The sequence below is a fragment of the Drosophila rhopaloa genome, unplaced genomic scaffold, assembly GCF_018152115.1.
Source record: "Drosophila rhopaloa isolate 14029-0021.01 unplaced genomic scaffold, ASM1815211v1 contig_155, whole genome shotgun sequence".
Classification (NCBI taxonomy): Eukaryota; Metazoa; Arthropoda; class Insecta; order Diptera; family Drosophilidae; genus Drosophila; species Drosophila rhopaloa.
Window position 1 is genome coordinate 7,167,879 of NW_025335034.1, and position 21,981 is coordinate 7,189,859.

Sequence of the window (21,981 nt, forward strand, 5' to 3'; positions counted from 1 at the left end):
CACAGGTATATCCCTTTTATATTAGGCGTTTAACTATAATACTTGGGACTATGATATATTGAATAAATTTAAGAGGAACGAAAAATAAACCAAAAGTATATATTGTACAAAAGTAGTAATTTATTCGCAAATAATAAACAATAGTTTGCAAATGATACATTTTTTTGCGAACACTTTAACAACTTTTATTTTTAATTAGATAAGGTCGTTTTTAAGTAACCGTTCTTGAGATATTCCATTAAATATGTTTTCTTTAAACATGTTTTAGACTTCAAACAAGTCTTCGAAATACGCTTTTAAAGAAGTATACTCTTTGTGTAAACTAATGCAGTGTAGCGTCTAGAAAAAAAAGCGTAGAATGTAAAAATCGCTAAGTATAATCGAATAGGATACCAAAAACATAAAAATTAGGTCTTAAATCAAATGAGTCTCAAAAACTAAAGGACAATTTCATTATATTCATAAGTGAAATCTTTCGGATTTTGTGTGCCCTTCGGGCCAACAACTTAGGATCTAGGCAGGGGAATCGTTGTTGTCGAGCCAAGTTATTTTCCATTTGGCTTACAACGTTAACACTAAGCTTTATAATTTGGTTATGTGCATGGGGGCTTTGTGCAACATCTAGCTGTAGAGAGCCGGGCCAGTTGTGGGGGTCAGGGAGTGTCACGACACCGAAGTGGCCAGGAATTCTTGGAGCCGCTGCACGGTGCCGCGGTCCAGCTTGCACAGGTCGAAGTCAAACGTCTTGTGCGTGATCTCGTAGCAACCAGTGGCCGCGATCATCTCCACGACTTGTTGCAACTCCTCGTTGTCCTGCAAGGTCATAATCTTATGGTGCAACTCCTGTAGCTCGCTTAAATACTCAGTAGGTAATTGAAGCTGTCCTGCCGTCGTCATTTCAGCGGGCGAATGGCCGCTGTTGCTGTTTGTATTGATGTTGTTATTATTATTGTTTAAGCTAGCTGCCGTAACAGGTCCGGTGTGGTTGTTGCTTGGCGAAGACGATGGCGGCGGTAGAAAGCCTGAACCCGCATTGGTTGCACCTACGCCTGCCCCGGTCGAGTTGGTATCTCTAGGTGGACGTAGAGAGGGCGATTTTGACTTTTCTCGCTGCGCTTTGTTCTGCTCTTTCCTTGACGGCTTAACAGGAGGCTCTATAAAGCCACCGGTTGCTCCTCCGCCACTGCCACTGTTGCTATTTTGTGAGCTTCTTCGATTGCGCTTCTTCTCCTCTTTGTCCGACTTCTCTGACTTTTCAAGCTTGGCGTCTGGAGTTTTTTCAGCTTTTTCCGTCTTGGGACTATTTTTGTCGCTGTTCTTATCGTTCTGCTTGGACTTGCCCTTGTGTTCCTTGCCAGCAGTCTTTGATTCCTTGCCGGGACCCACACAACCTTTCGCCGCCTTTTGCTGGCTGGTGGCCCTGGCGGGTAGGTCCGGAAAGCTGCTGTTAGAGCTGTCGGAGTGCTGAAGAGTGGCAGCTGCTGCTGCAGCCAAAGCATTTGTGGCCGCCAAATCCGGTGCTGACTGTGCTGAGTCAACATCGCTAAGATCCAGATTGCTGGGTACCTTGTTTTGACCCGGCTGCGGCTGCGGATGCGTCTGCTGTTGCTTTCCAGTGTGCTTAAGCTCGGGTTGTTTATCCCCCGCATCTCGCTGACGCTTCTCGTCCTTGCCGAAGGATTTCTCCTTAGACTTTTTGTGCTTCTCCTTCTTGCTGCTGCCGCTGGGATTGACACTTGCTGCGATCTTGTCCGGTGCCCCTCCTTCGGTGGCTGGACTCGTTCCCTCGGTTTTGGGCGGTGGTTCGGCAGCTGAGACCTTCTCGGAAGTGGTCGGTGGCTGCTTGTCTTTTTCTCGCTCCTTTGGCTTCTCTTTGTCACGCTCCTTATCTTTGTCTTTGTCCCGATCACTGCGTTCCTTATCCTTAATCTTATCCTTCTTCTTGTGTTTGTGGGATTTCTTTGTGTCCGCCGCATTCCCGTTGCTGGTGCCCTTATCCACCTTGGGTTCCGAGGGCTTTTCGCCGTGTTTGCCCGTGGGTTCCTCTTTTTGCTTGCCGCTGTTTGATATCACGCTGCTGCTGCTGTTGCTGCCCACAGAAGTGGGGGTGGCCTTACCTGTACCGGCCAACTGGTTTTGCTGCAACTGCTGGGCAGGTTGCTGGTTTCCCGAAGCCGGACTGTCGCTCTGGCCATGACGGTCATCCTTGGGCATTCGCTTGTCTTTACTCTCATCGCGTTGCTTCTCCCGGTCTCGATCGCGCTCCTTGTCTTTGTCCTTCTTCTCCTTCTTAGACTTCTTGCTGGAGCTGCGCTCCTTGTCCTTGGACTCTGACTTACCCGACTTGTGCTCATCGCGCTCTTTGGATCGGGATGCAGGTGCAGCAGTACCCGCGGTCGGGTCAATTGCTGTCTTCTTGGGACTGGGCGCACCCATCTCATTTGGCTTTCCGGGCCTTGGACTTGCCGTGTGCTTTATAAGTGCTCCAGCTGCAACTTGAGTGGTGGATGTTGCCATCACCAGACCGCCGACGGATGAAGTATTGCCTGAGCTTTGCTCCCGATCACGCTCCTTATCGCGAGTTTTGTCCTTCTTCGACTTTTCCTTATCCCGTTCGTGCTTACCGTCGACGGACTTGCTCGACTTTCGATCCTTGTCGCGGCCGTGCCGATCCTTTTTGTCCTTGTCCCGCGGCTTGTCTCCACTGCTGGATTTGTCCCGATCCTTGCTAGCCTTGTCTCTCCCGTCGTGAAAGCCGCCCTTGCCGCTAAGAGCAACGGTCTTTGCCTCTGGCGAGTGCTTGGAGACGGGGACTAAGGCCATGTTGTTGGTCGTGGCGCTGCCCTTTGTGATGGGTGCGCCAAAGAGGGCGGAAAAGGCGTTGCTCTTGCCAGGATCCTCGTTGCGCGACTTGTGCTTCTTGCCGGCCCCCAGATCTACGTTAAGCGAGATTGTTCCAGGGACGCCTTTAGCTTTGACCAGAGCCATATCGTTGTTTGCCGGCGTCTCAGAGCTTCCAACGCTTGGCGAAAGCGTTCTCGTAAGGCTGCTAGCGCCGATGTTGGCCCCAAACACGGGAACCCCGCCGCCACGCATAAGCTTCGCTTTGAATTCCTCTGACGGGGCCTCGAAGATGTGCGTTTTCACCTCGACGTGGTGTTGCGGCGGACCCGTGGTCTGCAGCACTAAATCGTATTGGTAAATAATCCGTTTGGGTTCGTCCCGGTTACGGAAGAAGATCTCCACGGGCAGCAAGAAGCCGGCGTAGCCCGACTCCTGAATGGCATACGGCGGTTCCTTGACCACTGCGAACAAGAAATATAGATTCAAGGGGTGCTTGTGGTGTATATACGATTTCCACATTTACCTCGCCTAGGTTTGGGAAACGATTCGTGCAGCAGAAAGACCACCTTTTCCACAAAGGCGCTTATGTCCGCCTTGTTCACGCCCTGCACGTAGATCTCCCAATCGTGTGTGAAGGACTGCGGATGCGGGGTCTTCTTGCTGCGCAGCTTCGACGTGTGGCCAATTTCGAATTGCACCTTGACCGCCATGCCGGTGGGTAGGGCATTAAATTCTAGTGGTTTCCTGCAACAGGGATATCTGCCATTAGCGCGCCAAAATAAAAATATGTTTGGTGTATGCCATTTTATACATTAAAGAATGGATTACATTTTTTTAAACTTTAGGTGTTTGCAAATTTTTTTTTTTTGTTCTTTGCTTAAGGGTGCGTGATATGAAAGACGGCGACCTCCAAGTCATCGCCAGCCATTGGAACACGATCGGCAGGGGCCAGAATTTTCACAAAACCTGGTACCTTTTAATGTATCCCCTATTCGTTACCATTTTTTGTTATGATTCCCCTCGCAAGCAAAGCGATCTGTTATTGTTTGTGTGCTAATGTGTGCCACATTGTGCCCTTTCGTGCGGGAAACTTTCGCCGCGTTCATGTTTTTTATTGCCGGCATCCCCCATCCAGATTTTTGTACTTACTATCGCAATTTGTTGCATTCACGTGGAGACGAACAAAACTTTTGAAAAAAACACAAAAGCTTAGAGCTAGAATCGGGAGAATATCTGGAAAAAACACACAGAAAATAAAATCCAAAATTTTGGAGTGTGACCAAAGTTAGGGGACAACAAATATAAAACACCTTGAGAAATATACTGAAATACTCTGCTGAGCGTTTCGGGTATACATATATTTGGGGGACTCCTAATACCTTCTTCTTTTAAGCCTAGTATCCAGATCGACAAACGATTACGCTAGCGTAAAAACTTTAATCTTTCCAGTGTGACCAAAAGTTTGAGAGTTCATCAGACTTAAGCGTGCTACGGTCGTACTGTCAATCAGCTGGGTTTGTTGACAAGCAGTTAAAATTCAAATATCGCATTTGCGGGAAAGAGCCTTTAAAAGATGTTATCAAATACCTTGGCAAGACAAGTCTGCCGGTGTACAAATAAATTAAAAAACAATACAATTTAAATTTAACAGTTGTTTTTTTTAATTTACTGATAATTATTTGCTAATTAAAAGTTCATAGCTGCACTTTAATTGTGTTAAATGTACATTCTGGACCTAAAAAACATTTTGCTCTGACAAGAGGCACCCCAGATAGTATTAATGTTATTTTGTCCTCACATGTAAACACCTGCAATCGACTTTTGTGAGTTTTTTGAGTTTTTCCCTCCATTTCTTATAATGTTCAGTGAGAAGCGCACGCCAAAAGATTAAATTTTTTAATCTTTTCCGCTAGGGTTCACCCAAAGTTATTTTCCGCAGACTGGCAACGCTATGGAATTTTCTGGTATTTTTTTCGTCGATCAGGAGACCGACGTAAAAAAAAGGCCCGACGAAAAGTGAACGCCAGCTATTTGCCTCTCGCTCTCTCTCATGACTGGCGTACGGTTTCCGTCGAAGTGGATACTAGGCTTTAAGCATAGTACTCAGATCGACAAACGAGTATGCTAGCGTAAAAACTTTAATCTTTCCAGTGTGACCAAAATTTCGAGAGTTCATCGGATTTAAGCGTGCTACAGTCGTACTGTCAACCAGCTGGGTTTGTTGACAAGCAGTTCAAATTCAAATATCGTATTTGCGGGAAAGAGCTCTTAAAAGATATTATCAAATACCTTGGCAAGACAAGTCTGCCGCTGTACAAAAAAGTTAAAAAACAATACAATTTAAATTTAACAGTTCTTTTTTTAATTTTATGATAATTATTTGCTAATTTAAAGTTCATAGCTGCACTTTTATTGTGTTTTTTCGTACATTCTGGACCTAAAAACATTTTTCTCTGACAAAAGGCACCCCAGATGGTATTAATGTTATTTTGTCTTCACATGTAAACACCTGCAATCGACTTTTGTGAGTTTTTCTCTCCATTTCTTATAATGTTCAGTGAGAAGCGCACGCCAAAAAGATTAAATTTTTTAATCTTTTCGCTAGGGTTCACCCAAAGCTCATTTCCGCAGACTGGCAACGCTATGGAATTTTCTGGTATTTTTTCGTCGATCAGGGGACCGACGTGAAAAAAGGCCCGACGAAAAGTGAACGCCAGCTGTTTGCCTCTCGCTCTCTCTCATGACTGGCGTACGGTTTTCGTCAATCTGGATACTAGGCTTTAGCCTAGTACTCAGATCGACGAAAACAGTACGCCAGTCATGAGAGAGCGAGAGGCAAACAGCTTGCGTTCACTTTTCGTCGGGCCTTTCCTTCATCTCGGTACTCAGATCGACGATATATTTTTTTCGTCGATCTGAGGACCGAGGTAAAGACTAGTACCCAGATCGACAAACGAGTACGCTAGCGTAAAAACTTTAATCCTTCCAGAGTGACCAAAATTTCTAGAGTTCATCAGAATTAAGCGTGCTACGGTCGTACTGTCAATCAGCTGGGTTGGTTGACAAGCAGTTCAAATTCAAATATCGTATTTGCGGGAAAGCAATTTTATCAACTAGCTGGGCAAGACAAGTCTGCCGCTGTACAAAGAAATTAAAAAACAATACAATTCAAATTTATCAGTTTTTTTTAAATTTACTGATAATTATTTGCTAATTTAAAGTTCATAGCTGCACTTTTATTGTGTTTTTTCGTACATTCTTGACCTAAGAAACATTTTGCACCCCAGATAGTATTAATGTTATTGTGTCCTCACATGTAACTCCTGCAATCGACTTTTGCGAGTTTTTTGAGTCTTTCCCTCTATTTCTTATAATGTTCAGTGAGAAGCGCACGCCGAAAGATTAAATTTTTTAATCTTTTCGCTAGTACGGTTTTCGTCAATCTGGATACTAGGCTTTAGCCTAGTACTCAGATCGACGAAAACAGTACGCCAGTCATGAGAGAGCGAGAGGCAAACAGCTTGCGTTCACTTTTCGTCGGGCCTTTCCTTCATCTCGGTACTCAGATCGACGATATATTTTTTTCGTCGATCTGAGGACCGAGGTAAAGACTAGTACCCAGATCGACAAACGAGTACGCTAGCGTAAAAACTTTAATCCTTCCAGAGTGACCAAAATTTCTAGAGTTCATCAGAATTAAGCGTGCTACGGTCGTACTGTCAATCAGCTGGGTTGGTTGACAAGCAGTTCAAATTCAAATATCGTATTTGCGGGAAAGCAATTTTATCAACTAGCTGGGCAAGACAAGTCTGCCGCTGTACAAAGAAATTAAAAAACAATACAATTCAAATTTATCAGTTTTTTTTAAATTTACTGATAATTATTTGCTAATTTAAAGTTCATAGCTGCACTTTTATTGTGTTTTTTCGTACATTCTTGACCTAAGAAACATTTTGCACCCCAGATAGTATTAATGTTATTGTGTCCTCACATGTAACTCCTGCAATCGACTTTTGCGAGTTTTTTGAGTCTTTCCCTCTATTTCTTATAATGTTCAGTGAGAAGCGCACGCCGAAAGATTAAATTTTTTAATCTTTTCGCTAGGGCTCACCCAAAGTTCATTTCCGCAGACTGGCAACGCTATGCAATTTTCTGGTATTTTTTTCGTCGATCTGAGGACCGACGTGAAAAAAAGGCACGACGAAATGTGAACGCCAGCTGTTTGCCTCTCGCTCTCTCTCATGACTGGCGTTCGGTTTTCGTCGATCTGAATACTAGGCTTAAACATAAATATTGTATGTGTCCAAGTTCACAAATATTTTATAATGTACAATCATGACTTACTATCTTTATCCATTTCCCAGGCTATTTCCTCCCACGCTCTTTTTATAATGGTTGCATTAAAATGTTTTTATTTTGTATATTAATGTTACTTTGTCCTCACAAGTAAAATCCTGCAATCGACTTTTGCGGGTTTTTTGATTGATTCCCTCCATTTTTTAAAATGTTCAGTTAGAAGCGCACGCCAAAAGATAACATTTTTTATTCTTTTCGATATGGTTCACCAAAAGTTCATAATTTAAAGTTCTTACAGACTATTTTTTTTGGTTTATTCTTGTGTCTGACAACAGACATCCAAATGATTAAATTTTTCAATCTTTTCCCTGGACCTGACGAACGTTCACCCAAAGTTTATTTCAGCACCCTGGCAATGCTTTGCAATCTGGTATTTTTTCGTCGATCTGAGTACCGTGGTGAAAAAAGAGCTTGACGAAAAGCGTTCGCTAGCTGTTTGCATCTCACTCTCTATCACAGCTGACGAACAGATTATGTCGATCTGATTACTAGGCTTAACTCTCCCAACCGATTCATGTGTATGTAATACACTGTTATTTAAATAAACATGAACATTCTGTAAAAATTTTTTAACACTTGATTAATGCAGTGTTTGATTTATAAACTTCTTTTTCAAATATTAATAATGCCTTGCTAAGCGGATATGCATGACGAATTGAGCCCATCTTGTGTTAAATGGGTTCAAGTCCCTGCTGATTTACCGGAACTTTAAACAAGTCTGGCGCCTGCTATTTCTGTTATGCCTATTTACGGTATTTTTGTATAGCTAAGAAGTATATTTCTTAAAGCTCCGCCACGGCCACACTGCTGCATTTGAAATCAACGTTCGTTGGAGAGTGCGCGTCGTTTTTCTCAGCAATTTCTGTAATTTTAGAGCTTGATTAGCTCCAAGTAAACCTGTGTTTTAGATTCTTTCAAAGGTAAGAGTGATTTGGGTGCCAAAACGCTGGACCAACTGTCTGTAGTCGGAAGATCCCTAAGACACCAGATAAATCAATAATTTTCGCAGACCATCACTTTTCACTTGTGTCGGAATTTTATACACCGAGCGCAAGCGCCGTCTGTGTGTGTGTGTGCAGCTGCTTTTAAAATGTATTTGGCACAGCTGCCATATGCATTATAAATAACACATCCTCTGTGGAAGATTCCCTGTTTTGGGCTCCACTCTCTGACGGAGTCTCTTTTTCGCCCCTCCTGTTTGGCAGCCATGTTGGTCGTGTTTTCTATGTTTCGCTTTAGTCGGGCGATTATTGCATGCACCTAAAAAAACTAGCTGGAAGCAGTTTGAACCGAATTTTAGTAGTCTGCTCTTAACATTGTTTTTTTTCTGCTCTGCCAGTTTCCGTGTGCATCGCCGTTTTGGATATAATCGAAGATTCATTTTAAGTAGGTCTCCGCAAACTGGATTTCCGCTTGTCTAATGTGTTTTGGCCATGTTTACTTAGTCAACAAGTCGACAGAGGCCCTCAATTTCGAGTTATATCCAGATTGCTCATTACTCATAATTTCAGCACAAACACAAACGCACAAGCACAGTTAATGTGATTTACGTATGTACCTACATGTGTGTGTGTCAGCCGGCATTCGCCCTAGGAAAGCAAAAACCGACAAGTACAATGGAAAGGGAAGACATCAATGTGTCGCTGTTATTGCCTTTCTGCACAGAAAGAAAAACTTTTGTGATAGGAATTAATATATAAACACCAGATAGCATCAATTAAATTGTATAAGCAAACAGTCAATTCCAAAGTCAATTTTCACAATTTTGTTTTTTGCTTTAAAATGTTAAATAAATAAATACCGGAGGTATTTGAGCCCAGGCTTATGTTATGAGAGGTTCTACTCATTAATACTTTTACAAAGGTAATAATTAAATATATAAATTACCTTGAAAAACACATCGAAATGACGTGAAGAACATAAATATCGGAATAATTTTTTTTCTGTTTTTTAATATTTTGTTTTGACGAGGTAGAAAGCACTCAACTAGGAATCGTTACAGACCGTCTGTCTAATCTAAAGATCTGAGACTTGCTGCGGTCATTCACTTTCCTTTGTTTTTTCCCATGCCCCAACAAAACTGCGAGTGTGGCCTGTGTTGTTTGTTATTGTTGCCAAGAGCCACCCCAAAAGTGATACACCCCGGGGGATTTCGAGGGGCAAGAGGGCGGTGGGAGTTGGGAGGAAAGAGCCTCCCACAGCGGATGACGCATCATTACAAATGCTTTACAGCACTTGAGGCATATATCATCGCCTGAACGGCGACCTCTTTTTCACTAAGCTGATGGAAATAACGGCACAGCTACAGTTAATATACGTTAAAGAGGAGAAAATCTGAGAATAATAATTGTATTCGCGAAAAAAGTGTAACGTTATTTTTTAGTTAAGTATGTTAATACTTTGCTAATGGTTTAATTTACTAATTTAGATTAAGTAATGTAAATTAAATATATTATTCTTGGGGTTACCAACAGACTTCAAATCGCAATGACTTCTATAGCTATGATCAAGAGATAACTACCCAATTTGTCATGTTTTTTTTTTTAATTTTTACCTTACTATTCCACTGTGCGAATGCTTGACACCAAAACGAAGAAATAAATAGCGGCAAAAGCAACAACGAAAGTGCGATAGCCACAAAACGCGCAATTACAGTTAATGGCAAAGTTAAAAATTTAAAGAGAACGCAACCAGAGAAAAATTATAGGGGCGGATGAATTTCTATGTGTAGAGAAATCATTAAGAAGGGGCAGAAGGGCAGAACAAATAGGTCTCTTTTTCACTCTGCTCCACAAAGAATCTCCCCAATGGGGCGATATCGGCTAACTGGCATCATTGTGGCGTCGAAGCAGATCCGCAAGTGGCGTGACTGAAAATTTGTATTCTAGGGTACTCGTATTTCCGACCGCATCCGATTTAGTTTTTATTGTTATGCATTGCAGCCACCGCAGCCAGCAGCGACAAAATGACATCCACCGAGCTGAAAATTGGTCTGACCACCAGTGCCCGTCCCTCTAGCCGTGTTTTGAAGCCACCAGGCGGAGGACACACCAACATCTTCTCGGAGCCCGATGTGGCAGTTCCTGCCCCTCGCGCCAAGTACAACCAACAGAACTCCTCGAACCTCAACGCCTGCATGGGCTCCACCGATCCCAACAAGGTGGTGGAGAAGCTGCGCGACGAGGTGACCACTCAAAAGGAGGTAACTTCCCCGCCAAGTCAGCCCAAGGAGTCGGCGACAAAGCCGGCGGCCACAAACGGAGAGGCTCGTGGCCGAGTCCCACCTGGCGGTTACTCGTCGGGCGGCTTCTGGTAGAAGAAGTGCAGAAGAAGCTTGCAAGCATTTATTGACTCACCATCACATCCTCAGAACGACATTAAAAACATAAACCTATAAAAATAACTCGCTTATAACATACGTATACACACATTAGATGCGCATTATCTATATAAATCAGCAAATCAGCCGGTGGAAGAAAACAATGATTATATTTGGCAAAGCAGCTTTCCAAATCGTTCTTCCTTTCGTTTCATTTTCATTCTTGTCACATTTGTTCTATCGTCTAAGGAAAACGTCTAACGCAATTGTTGACATTTAAGTAACTTGTGATTCCGCCCCACAAAAAATGGATTATATAGATTGACTTTGCTAAACTACCACCTACTACCGAAGCCTAATTTAGCATTATTTGTACTTAAAGTGTCCAATCGAAACTTCTTAAAGTCTGTACAATTTGTCCAAAATAAAATCCCTTTATAACCATTTATGTATTATTCCAAAATAAAACAATTATAAATTATCGCTTTTTTTTATTTAAGCAAGTATGCGGAGATTCTTTTCATAGTCCTCCTAACCTAACCTAGTGAGCCAGTAAAGATAACTCGATTTGGTCACGACTTTAATTCTAGTATTTATTACACTTCAGTTTAGAATTACTTCAGTTTACAGAATTAAGTCATCGTCGAACTTTGTTAAAGCGTATTACTAATTATAATAAATACAGCATTAAATGTATTTCAGTAAGTCGACTTATCCCAACAGCCGCCAAATTGATATAATTAACAATTAAATGGGTACATGCGCAAATGGGTTTTAATTCTTGATGTCTTTAGGTTTCAATATAAACCTTAGCACGGCGTTGTCGATCCCAATGCGTTTGATTTGATGAACCATGCAGACAGTGTCCATATGGTTGACTTAAGACTAGGGATTGTGTTTTTACTTTTTTCTCTGTTAGACTAATTCAGACTATTGGCTATTTAGATCTTCATGTCGTTGATGTAGGAGTCCAGTTCGGCGTCCAGTTCCTCGGCAGTTGGTGGGGCCTTGCGCTCCCGACGTTGACCGCCTGTTGCCGGTTTGCCTCCGGTCGGACGTTTAAAGCTGCCACGACGCGGAGAGCCGCCAGCTTGGCCACCTAAAACACAGTTTGGAATGGAAGTGTAAGGATTGGAACTAGGGATTGCCTTCAGGGACCGTAATCAAAATCATTCTTGGTTCCATTGTAGAAACAATTGTCTAAAAGCTGAGCTCTTTGTTCTAACTAAACGTTCAACATATTTTACAGGAGTGAATTAAAGGCCAACAATATGGTGGATAAGAGAAGAAATTATTTCGCATTTCGTCCAGACAAAAATTTTGAATGAACATCAATTAAGTAAAACCATAAATAAATTTAAATGAAAAACTAAACTTAATCTTAAAAATTAATTATTATCGAAATAAATAGACATTTAAGAATCTTTGTGGAAGTGCATAGATCCAAAAATGGTCTGAAATGGTTTTTAATGAATGATGTTTGAGGTAAAAAAAAATATATATAGGCATTATTTACGGTCCCTGATAAAAAATTTGGATACGCACCACCACGCTTGAATGGAGCTGATGCGCCACCACCGACACGACGCTTGACATCGGTGGCGGCTACAGGACGGGTCAAGGCGGCCACGTCGGAGACGGCTAACTGAATGGTCATGGGGCGTCCGTCTAAAGGCACGCCATGGTACTGTTTAATAGCCTTCATGGCGTCGGCGCGACGCTCGAATATTACATCTGCGGTGCCTGCGAATAAAAATTAAACAATATAAGGTGGATCAGTACTCGGTGTTCATATTCAACCGAATTAATTTTCATGGAATAATTTAGCTAACTGGAAATTAATAAAAATTCCAAAGTAAATTTGATATTTGTCCAACCCAAAAATGGGTGTGTTCTTGAATATCATTCTGATTATGTAGTTATAGTACTGAGGCAGTACTCAAACTTACCCAAAGAACGACCGGAGCGATCATAGTGCACTGCTGCCTTCTTCATCGGCCCGAAGTCGTTAAAAAGCTCCTTAATGTCCGTGTTGGAGACTCCGTAGTCTAGGTTGCCGACAATGAGGCGGGTGAGTCCGGTTCCGCCACCAACGGCTCCCCGCTTAGGTCCGTCGTACATATCGTGCTTCCAAGCGCTGTTCACATCGCCCTAGAGGTGGGGTAGTATTAGGTAGAAGGTAGATGGGTATGTTCTGTTGTTGGTTCGAACGCGAGACGTATCAATTATATGGATTTGGCGGGAGTAGCCGTGGCAGTAGCAGTTGCATCGTATCTTGGCCTTAAGAGGACACCCATATCGAGCGGAGACACTAGAAATGCTTGTTAACTGGGTAAGATTCACGTGGAAATAGTGAGACTTGAAGGAAAATAAGTTAAGACACAGTGTTCGTCTGTTGTTTCTGATTGATATTCTGTAAAAAACGGGGTTAAAGGAACTTGAGCAGTGGCCTGGGCTCGAAGAATTGCAAGTAAAGATCTACTCCGTCCGTTGTAAGGCGGTGCAGGGTGGCCATTTTGATTTTGATTTCGTCATTCGCTATTAGCCATGTACTGGTAATGTGGGTCATGGGTCGCAAGACACTTGCTTGGCGTTATTGTCCTTGTGAGCACAGGGGATTTTCTGCTCCGGCTGCTCCAATTGGCCATTGAAATGCATTGAATTACCCGTGGGAACTTGGCTTTTTGAACGGATCCGCTAACAGCACCGCCTCGTCGGCCTTTAAGCACTCCACCGGCTCCACTAGCTGGCGCCGGCTTCCTGGGCGATCCGCTGGCGTTGGCGCCTCCACGACGGGCTCCGCCTCGCTGCTGGCCGCCCGGCCGTCGGGCTCCACCTGGAGCACCGCGAGTGCCTTGCGGCTTTTTTTGCGAGCGAGTCGACTTGATGATGTCGTCGAGGCTCATTTCAATTTTGTCTACCATTCTGCTGATTTCGTGGACTGATGACTATGAAGACCTTCTGAAGTGTGTGGAAAGGATGGCTTTCTGACGGCTACCGAAAGTCGAGATGAGAATTGTTTTCGATTAACGAGCGCGTGGAATTTCACAAACTCTGCAAAACGACGCACGAAAAATTACACAGTCGCCATCTTGTATCTGGGAAAAAAGAGTGTTGAGCAGCACTCACTGTTTTGGTATTTTTATGATAGCGTTGACAAACTTATATCATATTTCCACTCTTTTTTTTCAGGATGGTCCATAAGGTCCCAGTTGGTCCACCATCTTAAATTACGGCATGGTCCAAAATTACGGCGTGGAGTTAGGGTGCTAGTGAGTTAAGGGCAAAACACATTTTTTTACATTGATGTAGCATAGGAAAATATTGAACTTTCAGAAATTGGAGCAATTTAACAATTTTTAGGCAGTCACTGAAAACCAAAACTATCTTTGTAACATACAATTATATACCACTATACCATATCGCAGCACACTTTTTAAACTATTAAATTGGTGTCACAAAATAAAAGTTTTAAACAGTAACTAACAACGCAAAAATGCAAAAACCATCTTTTAAATCACAACAAAAAGAACTTTGTTAAAAATTGTTTGGTTGCTTAAGCCTAGTATCCAGATCGACGAAAACTGTCCGCCAGTCATGAGAGAGAGCGAGAGGCAAACAGCTGGCGTTCACTTTTCGTCGGGCCTTTTTTTCACGTCGGTCTCCTGATCGACGAAAAAAATACCAGAAAATTCCATAGCGTTGCCAGTCTGCGGAAATAAACTTTAGGTGAACCCTAGCGAAAAGATTAAAAAATTTAATCTTTCGGCGTGCGCTTCTCACTGAACATTATAAGAAATGGAGGGAAAAACTCAAAAAACTCACAAAAGTCGATTGCAGGTGTTTACATGTGAGGACAAAATAACATTAATACTATCTGGGGTGCCTCTTGTCAGAGCAAAATGTTTTTTAGGTCCAGAATGTACGAAAAAACACAATAAAAGTGCAGCTATGAACTTTAAATCAGCAAATAATTATCAGTAAATTAAAAAAAACAACTGTTAAATTTAAATTGTGTTGTTTTTTAATTTCTTTGTACAGCGGCAGACTTGTCTTGCCAAGGTATTTGATAATATCTTTTAAAGGCTCTTTCCCACATATACGATATTTGAATTTTAACTGCTTGTTAACAAACCCAGCTGATTGACAGTACGACCGTAGCACGCTTAAATCTGATGAACTCTCAAACTTTTGGTCACACTGGAAAGATTAAAGTTTTTACGCTAGCGTAATCGTTTGTCGATCTGGATACTAGGCTTTACTAAATTGTTCTGCAGAAATTTCAGCGATTCAGTCGCTTAAACCTAGTACTCAGATCGACAAACGAGTATGCTAGCTTAAAAACTTTAATCTTTCCAGTGTGACCAAAATTTCGAGAGTTCATCAGATTTAAGCGTGCTACGGTCGTACTGAGGCACCCCAGATAGTATTAATGTTATTTTGTCCTCACATGTAAACTCCTGCAATCGACTTTTGCGAGTTTTTTAATTTTTCCCTCCATTACTTAAGCCTAGTACTCAGATCGACGAAAACTGTCCGCCAGTCATGAGAGAGAGCGAGAGGCAAACAGCTGGCGTTCACATATCGTCGTGCCTTTTTTTCACGTCGGTCCTCAGATCGACGAAAAAAATACCAGAAAATTGCATAGCGTTGCCAGTCTGCGGAAATGAACTTTGGGTGAACCCTAGCGGAAAAGATTAAAAAATTTAATATTTTGGCGTGCGCTTCTCACTGAACATTATAAGAAATAGAGGGAAAAACTCAAAAAACTCGCAAAAGTCGATTGCAGGAGTTTACATGTGAGGACACAATAACATTAATACTATCTGGGGTGCCTCTTGTCAGAGCAAAATGTTTTTTAGGTCTAGAATGTACGAAAAAACACGATAAAAGTGCAGCTATGAACTTTAAATTAGCAGATAATTATCAGTAAATTAAAACAAACAACTGTTAAATTTAAATTGTATTGTTTTTTAATTTCTTTGTACAGCGGCAGACTTGTCTTACCAACGTATTTGATAATAACTTTTAAATGCTCATTCCCGCAAATACGATATTTGAATTTTAACTGCTTGTCAGCAAACCCAGCTGATTGACAGTACGACCGTAGCACACTTAAACTGATGAACTCTCGAAATGTTGGTCACACTGGAAAGATTAAAGTTTTTACGCTAGGATACTCGTTTGTCGATCTGAGTACTAGGCAAAGTTCATTTCCGCAGACTGGCAACGCTATGCAATGTTCTGGTATTTTTTCGTCGATCTGTGGACCGAGGTGAAAAAAACCGTTGACGAAAAGTGAACGCCAGCTGTTTGCCTCTCGCACTCTCTCATGACTGGCGGACAGTTTTTGTCGATCTGGGTACTAGGCTTTAGGAAATACCCTAATTTAATTAATTTATTTTTTCAAACTGAATGTATAATTCCTAGTATTTTTATCAGCGGTATTTTTAAAATGTAGTGGCTTGGTTACACTACAACTTTAACAATTGGAAAAAAGTTTAAACATTCCTATCGTCTCATAAAACTAAATAGTTTTACTTGTCTTTCAATAATGTTTATTGTGGCGGTCACTGGTGGCATTGCCACAGGAAAAAGTACTGTCAGCAAGGTGTTCGCGCGCCAGGGCATTCCAGTAATCGACGCTGACAAAATCGCCAGAGAGAGCAAGTTAACAGTGGAGCACATCCGCTTCATAATTAACGACCACTTGCGCTAATTGTGTATTTTATTTGTGTAGTTGTGGAACCAGGTCAGCCGTGCTGGAGACGGATACGGGAGATTTTTGGAGATGAGGTTCTGCTACCCAGCAAGGAGATAAACCGCGCCATTCTGGGAAAGATGATATTCGAGGACAAGGAGCTGCGCGGAAAGCTAAACAAAATCACACATCCGACCATTCACCGCAAGATCTTTTGGCAGGTGTGCAAACTGCTGGTAACAGGACATGCGTGGATAGTCTTGGACCTGCCACTGCTCTTTGAAACCGGTATTCTAATGGACTTTATACACAAGATCGTTTGTGTGTCTTGGTACGCTAGATTCCTTTGGGCTTTCCTGCATGAGTGTTGTCAAAAAGTACTTTAATTTAATTCTTCAAACATTGGGGTTTTTGCTTCGACCATGGTTAATGATTCAATGCATATAAATAATATATATTAAACATATCAAGCTTCAGTGAATTTGTCGATCAAAACTGTTATAAGCTTTTGTGCAACTCATGCAGGATAAGGATACTAATTTCATATTGATATTGATATTCCAGCGACTCGGACAAGCAGCTGGAACGACTGATTGCCCGTAACGAGCTCTCCGAATCCGAGGCACGACATCGCGTTGATTCACAAATGCCGCTGGATAAGAAGTGCGAGAAATCTCACTTCGTCATCGACAACAACGGTAGCCTGAAGGAGGCGGAAAACTCTGCCATGAGCATTTACAATTTAATGAGCGACTCCAAGCAGCACTGGGTCAACCGCATCAGTTTCCTGGGGTTGTTTCTAATTGTTGGCTTTACAATATATCTGCTGCTGAAGTTGTTTAACCGTGTGCCCGAGTCCTGGCAGATGTAGTCCGCAAAAATGTGTTCCATACGACGTTATCTTACGTGTTAATGCAATTGAAACCAAACCAAACAATTTAAACGCTTGCTAGTGAAATATACAAAAGTCACTTGTACTTTATGTGTTGGATATTGTCGAGACGTGCGGAGTGCCCTTAATTTACAGTTGCTAAAACCAAAATAGGTCACTCGCACACTCAAAGTAAAATCTTAACAGACCAGCGTTGAAACTGCCTTGAGATTGGAGGGATGGGAACGATTCAATCAGATGACTTGGCAGGTTTATGTACTCCGCTGGCGCCAATTGGTTGAAGGCTCCTCCAACAGAACTGCTGTCTGCACACAGTAGTCCACAAACGTTTGCAGTCCATATCGGGTTACCGCTTTGGTAACGTTGTGGTTTAGCTGTATGGGATCCTGAACCACCATCGGTTTTCGTAGTTGGAGCGAGCAGTCGGGGTTCTCCAACACATATGAAGAGTACCTAAAAAAAATATAGACAATTGAAAGCAATGTAAACAATAAAGGTAGTAAACTTCGGCAACCCGAAGTTTATATACCCTCGCAGTTATTAAACAAGAAAGGAAAGCTAACTTCGGGCGGAGCCGAAGTTGAAATACCCTTGCAGAATATTCTGCAAATTATATTCTCCAAAATTATTCATATGATGCATTCTTAATACTCATAAAAAATTCCAACTTCCTAACTTTAAAAACACCAAAGTTATGGCATTTCCAATCGTTCAGTTATATGGCAGCTATAGAATATAGTCGGCCGATCCTTATGAAATTTGATATGTCGGATTGATTGGGCAAATATAAAACCCATAGAAAATCACAACTTTCTAACTTTACAAACACCAAAGTTATGACATTTCCGATTAATCAGTTATATGGCAGCTATAGGATATAGTCGGCCGATCCCGGCCGTTCCGACTTATATACTGCGTGCAAAGGAAAGAAGGGTGTGTGCAAAGTTTGAATTCGATATCTTTAAAACTGAGAGACTAGTTCGCGTAGAAACAGACAGACGGACAGACAGACGGACAGACGGACATGGCTATATCAACTCAGGAGGTGATCCTGATCAAGAATATATATACTTTATAGGGTCGGAGATGTCTCCTTCACTGCGTTGCACACTTTTGACCAAAATTATAATACCCTCTGCAAGGGTATAAAAACGACTACATTTCGATTACTATAGATTTGGCGCTGCATTTTCCCATCGTTTCTATGGCAGCTTATATGATATTGTTGTTCGATTTGTTGTCCGTAATTCTGATATAGTAAATAATTACTATATCTCAAAGGAATATTTTAATAAATAGAAAAACAGCAAAATATTAATTTTTTTCGATTTTCCTAGAGCTATTGATATAGAGGACCGATTTTAATTTAATTTCCCGTAATTCCATAGTATTTAAATATTACCAAATCCCAAAGAACAAAAAAAAATTTAAAACAGTGGAGTTATTTTTAATTTTTTCCGATTGTTCCTATGGCTCGAAAGATAACTTTTGGAAAAGTTTCAGGCAGATAGCTTTAAAACTGAGGGACTAGGCTGCGTAAAAACGGACGGACAGAGAGACATGGCTAGATCGACTCTGGAGATGCTGATCAAAGATATATGTACTTTATAGGATCGGAAATGTCTCCTTTACCTTTGACTGGAATTATAATATCCTCTGCAAAGGTATAAAAAGCAAATATTTGTGTAATTCAATAGTCAAGACCCTTGGCTAGGATAAACAATAAATCAATTTCGATTTTCTTAAAAAAAGCAGTATTATGTTAACAGCGACTACTAAATTATAATTTTTACCTAGTAGGTAGCATCTTCTCAACCTTTTGTATTTCGATATCAGCTCCACCAAAATATGGACAGATCAAAAAGTGCTCGTAGTCAAAATTGCCAAAGTATACAAAAAAGTTTCTAAGATAGCACTTGACTACGGGAACAGTGACCTCTATTTGCTGCAGTCCCAGCTCACTGGGCGTTTTTAGTGAAAAATTGACGATCCATGCTGAAAGGAAAACTAAATTGCCGAATCCTCCTTAATTAGCACAAATGAACTTACGTCCCACTTGCCCGCCCTTAAGCGACTGCTCCACTTGCAGCATTACTATAGGTGGCAGCAGGCCCTGAAGCTGTAAAAAGTAGATGACCATCAGGGTAATGCTGTAAGTCGATATCTGTTCCGTCAGCTTGCACCGCTCCAGCCAGTTCTTGACATATATGCACATATATTGCGCTGCAAATAAGCGAAAAGAAAGAAAATACGTGTGGACTTTGTCCGGTCAATTCTGCTTACTCAGTGGCTGCGATTCAAATATGTATTTCAGCAGATTTGTGTTACAGAAGCCCAAGCTGTTCAGGCAAATATCGCACTCGATGCCCGTGGGCAAATGACAGGTTTTGATGATAGGAACGCGGGCCTGCTCAATGACCTACTCAAGAAAGAACAGATTGTAACTATGAATCGGTTGTTTAGGGCATATCCTACATTAATAATGCGCCAGTCGTCACTGCCGCAGAAAAACTTTCGCATCGCCCGCAGCTTGGTGATCGTTGTATTGGAAGCTCGGTGTTCAAACGTATGAAAGGTGTTGCCTGTCGATCAAAAGAAAGTCATGCAGGGACAATTTGGGTTAAAGAAATAGACTCACCGATATCGACGAACACGTCCAAGTCGGAAGAACGTTGCCCAATCCCCGTGATGCGTGAGCCAAACTTGTAGATGCGCAGCTGTTGCTTTGGAAAGCCCGGCGTGAGAAGCTTGCACAGATCTTGCTCGATTATGTCGTACTCAGGAATCACCTTCAGTTTATCTGCTATAGGGTATTTGTCTTTAAACACATTCGTAATCTCGCCTACAATCATCGCCTTGACCTCTGAAATATATAATTTGATAAATAAGAAGTGAAGAAATGGCGAGTTTTTTGTTTAGAACAAATCAAGCAATTTTCAATCGATTTAACTTTCATATGAGAACGATATAGTTTATCTGGCAATATTATAATATTGTTAACATTCTATTTTTGTGCCGATTTAACTTAGGAATATTTTTTTTTAATTTGATTTGCATAAATGTTCTTGACATTTCCATAACCCTTTATAAAACTAATTTCCAAGTGTTTTTTCCGAATCCCAATCGAAAAGACGATCTGCGATCTGATAGTTTCTGGATGGTGTTATACTGAAATGGTGACCTACTCTTGGGCAGCTGCACAACCATTTGCTGACGCGCCTTCACCTGGGCCTGCTTTTTCTCCTGTTTAGACTGCTGAGGCTGCACTGGCTGACCGTTGGGATTGGGATTGGGATGCTGCTCCGACAGGTGGGCCACCGCCTTGGCGATGGTGGTACCTACGATCCGGTTGTTGCAGAAACTGCAGTTAAATGTACGCTTGATCGTCTGCAGCTCCTTCGGCTGGACAAATGCCACGCCCTCGCCGGCAGATGCCGTTTCCTGGGGCAACACGTAGGTAGGGTTCCTGTCCATGTACTTCTCGATCCCCACCATAATGCGCTCCAGTAGTTTGGCCAGGTGCGGGTCCAGCTGGGGTGGAGCGCTTTTCTGGTTCACCGAGTTGAGGGTGTCCAGGAAGAAGTTGGCTTCCATGGTCAGGGGATTCATCTGCAAGATCACCGGGTCGTAAGCCAATAATTTAAATTCACTGGAAATATTCTCACATAAAGCAGTTTGTTTGGCGTTTCTTTCTCGGTCATCGCCTTGTTTTTCTTCTTGGCTTTCTTTGCGGGGGCGAATGTGGTGAGTTTTGGGGCGGGCGCCGGCAGTAATGCGGGGCCAGGAAGCTGAAACGTTATTTGGATACGTGAATTTCCTGCAACTAGACAGTTCACTGCACCGCCTTTGTTTGGCTGTTAGCAAATGTTGGGCGAATTTGTAAATCAGCTGATTTGTATAGGGTAGCCACCTACGACGAATCTGGCCGGCTGTCTGAGCCAGTGTGCGTTGTCGGTGTGTGCTAATAAGCATCACAAGCACACTATGATATATATTTATATACCTGCATATGCGTACATTTGTCGGTGGGGATATCAGTTCAATATAAATAAATAAATACAATTCCAGCGCTTAGGCATTTGCGGGATAAAGTTCCCGCCATTTTAACGATTATTAGGAAACCGCCTGGGGACTTCAAAGACATCTTTCACTTACACTGTTTTTTCTTCGATTAAGCGTCTCGTAGTACTGTCTTTCTGCTCTGCTAAAAGCCGCCTTGTCCAGCCAAAATGAGTCTGTCGCTTCGATTCGCATGATACCAGTAAAACTGCTTCCAGTTGTTCCTCTTCGAATAATTAACGGCAATAAGCTCGACAGCGTCAAGACCAATAGACATATATCACATCCAGCGATTGGTGTGACCTCAAGTTTATTTTTTAAATATACTGCATGTCAAAAATGCGATCAATACATCGTTACCAAAGTATTAAAATTCATTTATACTTTCTAGCATCTCAAACAATATTATTGTTATTTAATAACACCATCAATTCCTCTTACTTTAAGTTATATGGCAACTTACGAAAAAACTTCTATAAAAACTGCAAATCTCACAGACTCCCTATCCGCCCTAAAATCCTTTACTACCTCAAACAACGGTTCCTATATCATTACAACGATTAGAAACCTGACATTTGACAAAATAAAACTAATATTGATCCCCAGACGCATCGGTATAAAATACAACAAAAACGCTGATAGAGCAGCGAGAGGAACACAATAATACCACAACTCAAACGAAATTTCAGAATGCAAATGTCAAAAAGTACATATAAAAATAAGTACAGTATATGAAAACCCGCAAAAAACCGTTGCAAACTTTTCATATTCATTACATATGTAATGTAATATGTAATATGTTCTTACATA

The 21,981-nt window shown here is 41.8% G+C and overlaps 5 protein-coding genes and 1 long non-coding RNA gene across 7 annotated transcripts; 3 read left to right on the forward strand and 3 right to left on the reverse strand.

The window, feature by feature from the left end:
• Positions 1-98: 98 nt before the first annotated feature.
• On the reverse strand, positions 99-4,123 carry LOC108048953 (protein ENL). The gene is made up of 3 exons (XM_017129926.1): positions 3,994-4,123; positions 3,368-3,588; positions 99-3,305 (listed from the first exon to the last, which is right to left on the reverse strand). The coding sequence occupies exons 2-3, from the start codon at positions 3,552-3,554 to the stop codon at positions 664-666; spliced, it is 2,829 nt and encodes a 942-aa protein (XP_016985415.1). The 5' UTR covers positions 3,555-3,588; positions 3,994-4,123; the 3' UTR covers positions 99-663.
• A 3,864-nt stretch (positions 4,124-7,987) lies between these two features.
• LOC108048957 lies at positions 7,988-11,000 on the forward strand. 2 transcript variants are annotated; one of them, XM_017129931.1, is made up of 2 exons: positions 7,988-8,120; positions 10,143-11,000. In XM_017129931.1, exon 2 carries the CDS (start codon positions 10,166-10,168, stop codon positions 10,514-10,516), a length of 351 nt encoding a protein of 116 aa, XP_016985420.1. In that variant the 5' UTR covers positions 7,988-8,120; positions 10,143-10,165; the 3' UTR covers positions 10,517-11,000. The 2 variants fall into 2 exon arrangements, with proteins under 2 accessions (XP_016985420.1, XP_016985421.1); XM_017129932.2 differs by lacking the exon at positions 7,988-8,120 and adding an exon at positions 9,912-10,089.
• A 91-nt stretch (positions 11,001-11,091) lies between these two features.
• LOC108048956 (THO complex subunit 4-A) lies at positions 11,092-13,624 on the reverse strand. Its single transcript, XM_017129930.2, has 4 exons — positions 13,186-13,624; positions 12,469-12,670; positions 12,065-12,262; positions 11,092-11,618 (listed from the first exon to the last, which is right to left on the reverse strand). The coding sequence occupies exons 1-4, from the start codon at positions 13,441-13,443 to the stop codon at positions 11,461-11,463; spliced, it is 816 nt and encodes a 271-aa protein (XP_016985419.1). The 5' UTR covers positions 13,444-13,624; the 3' UTR covers positions 11,092-11,460.
• LOC108048958 lies at positions 11,557-11,893 on the forward strand. Its single transcript, XR_001769512.1, has 2 exons — positions 11,557-11,643; positions 11,769-11,893. It is a non-coding gene; the product is annotated as an uncharacterized LOC108048958 (long non-coding RNA).
• A 2,351-nt stretch (positions 13,625-15,975) lies between the features above and the next one.
• LOC108048947 (dephospho-CoA kinase) lies at positions 15,976-17,197 on the forward strand. The gene is made up of 3 exons (XM_017129919.2): positions 15,976-16,185; positions 16,260-16,551; positions 16,785-17,197. The coding sequence occupies exons 1-3, from the start codon at positions 16,074-16,076 to the stop codon at positions 17,089-17,091; spliced, it is 711 nt and encodes a 236-aa protein (XP_016985408.1). The 5' UTR covers positions 15,976-16,073; the 3' UTR covers positions 17,092-17,197.
• Positions 17,174-21,477, reverse strand: LOC108041222 (terminal uridylyltransferase Tailor). Its single transcript, XM_044456929.1, has 9 exons — positions 21,268-21,477; positions 20,778-20,900; positions 20,298-20,721; positions 19,751-19,975; positions 19,588-19,694; positions 19,396-19,531; positions 19,162-19,335; positions 18,906-19,107; positions 17,174-17,565 (listed from the first exon to the last, which is right to left on the reverse strand). Exons 1-9 carry the CDS (start codon positions 21,364-21,366, stop codon positions 17,364-17,366), a joined length of 1,692 nt encoding a protein of 563 aa, XP_044312864.1. The 5' UTR covers positions 21,367-21,477; the 3' UTR covers positions 17,174-17,363.
• Positions 21,478-21,981: the final 504 nt, after the last annotated feature.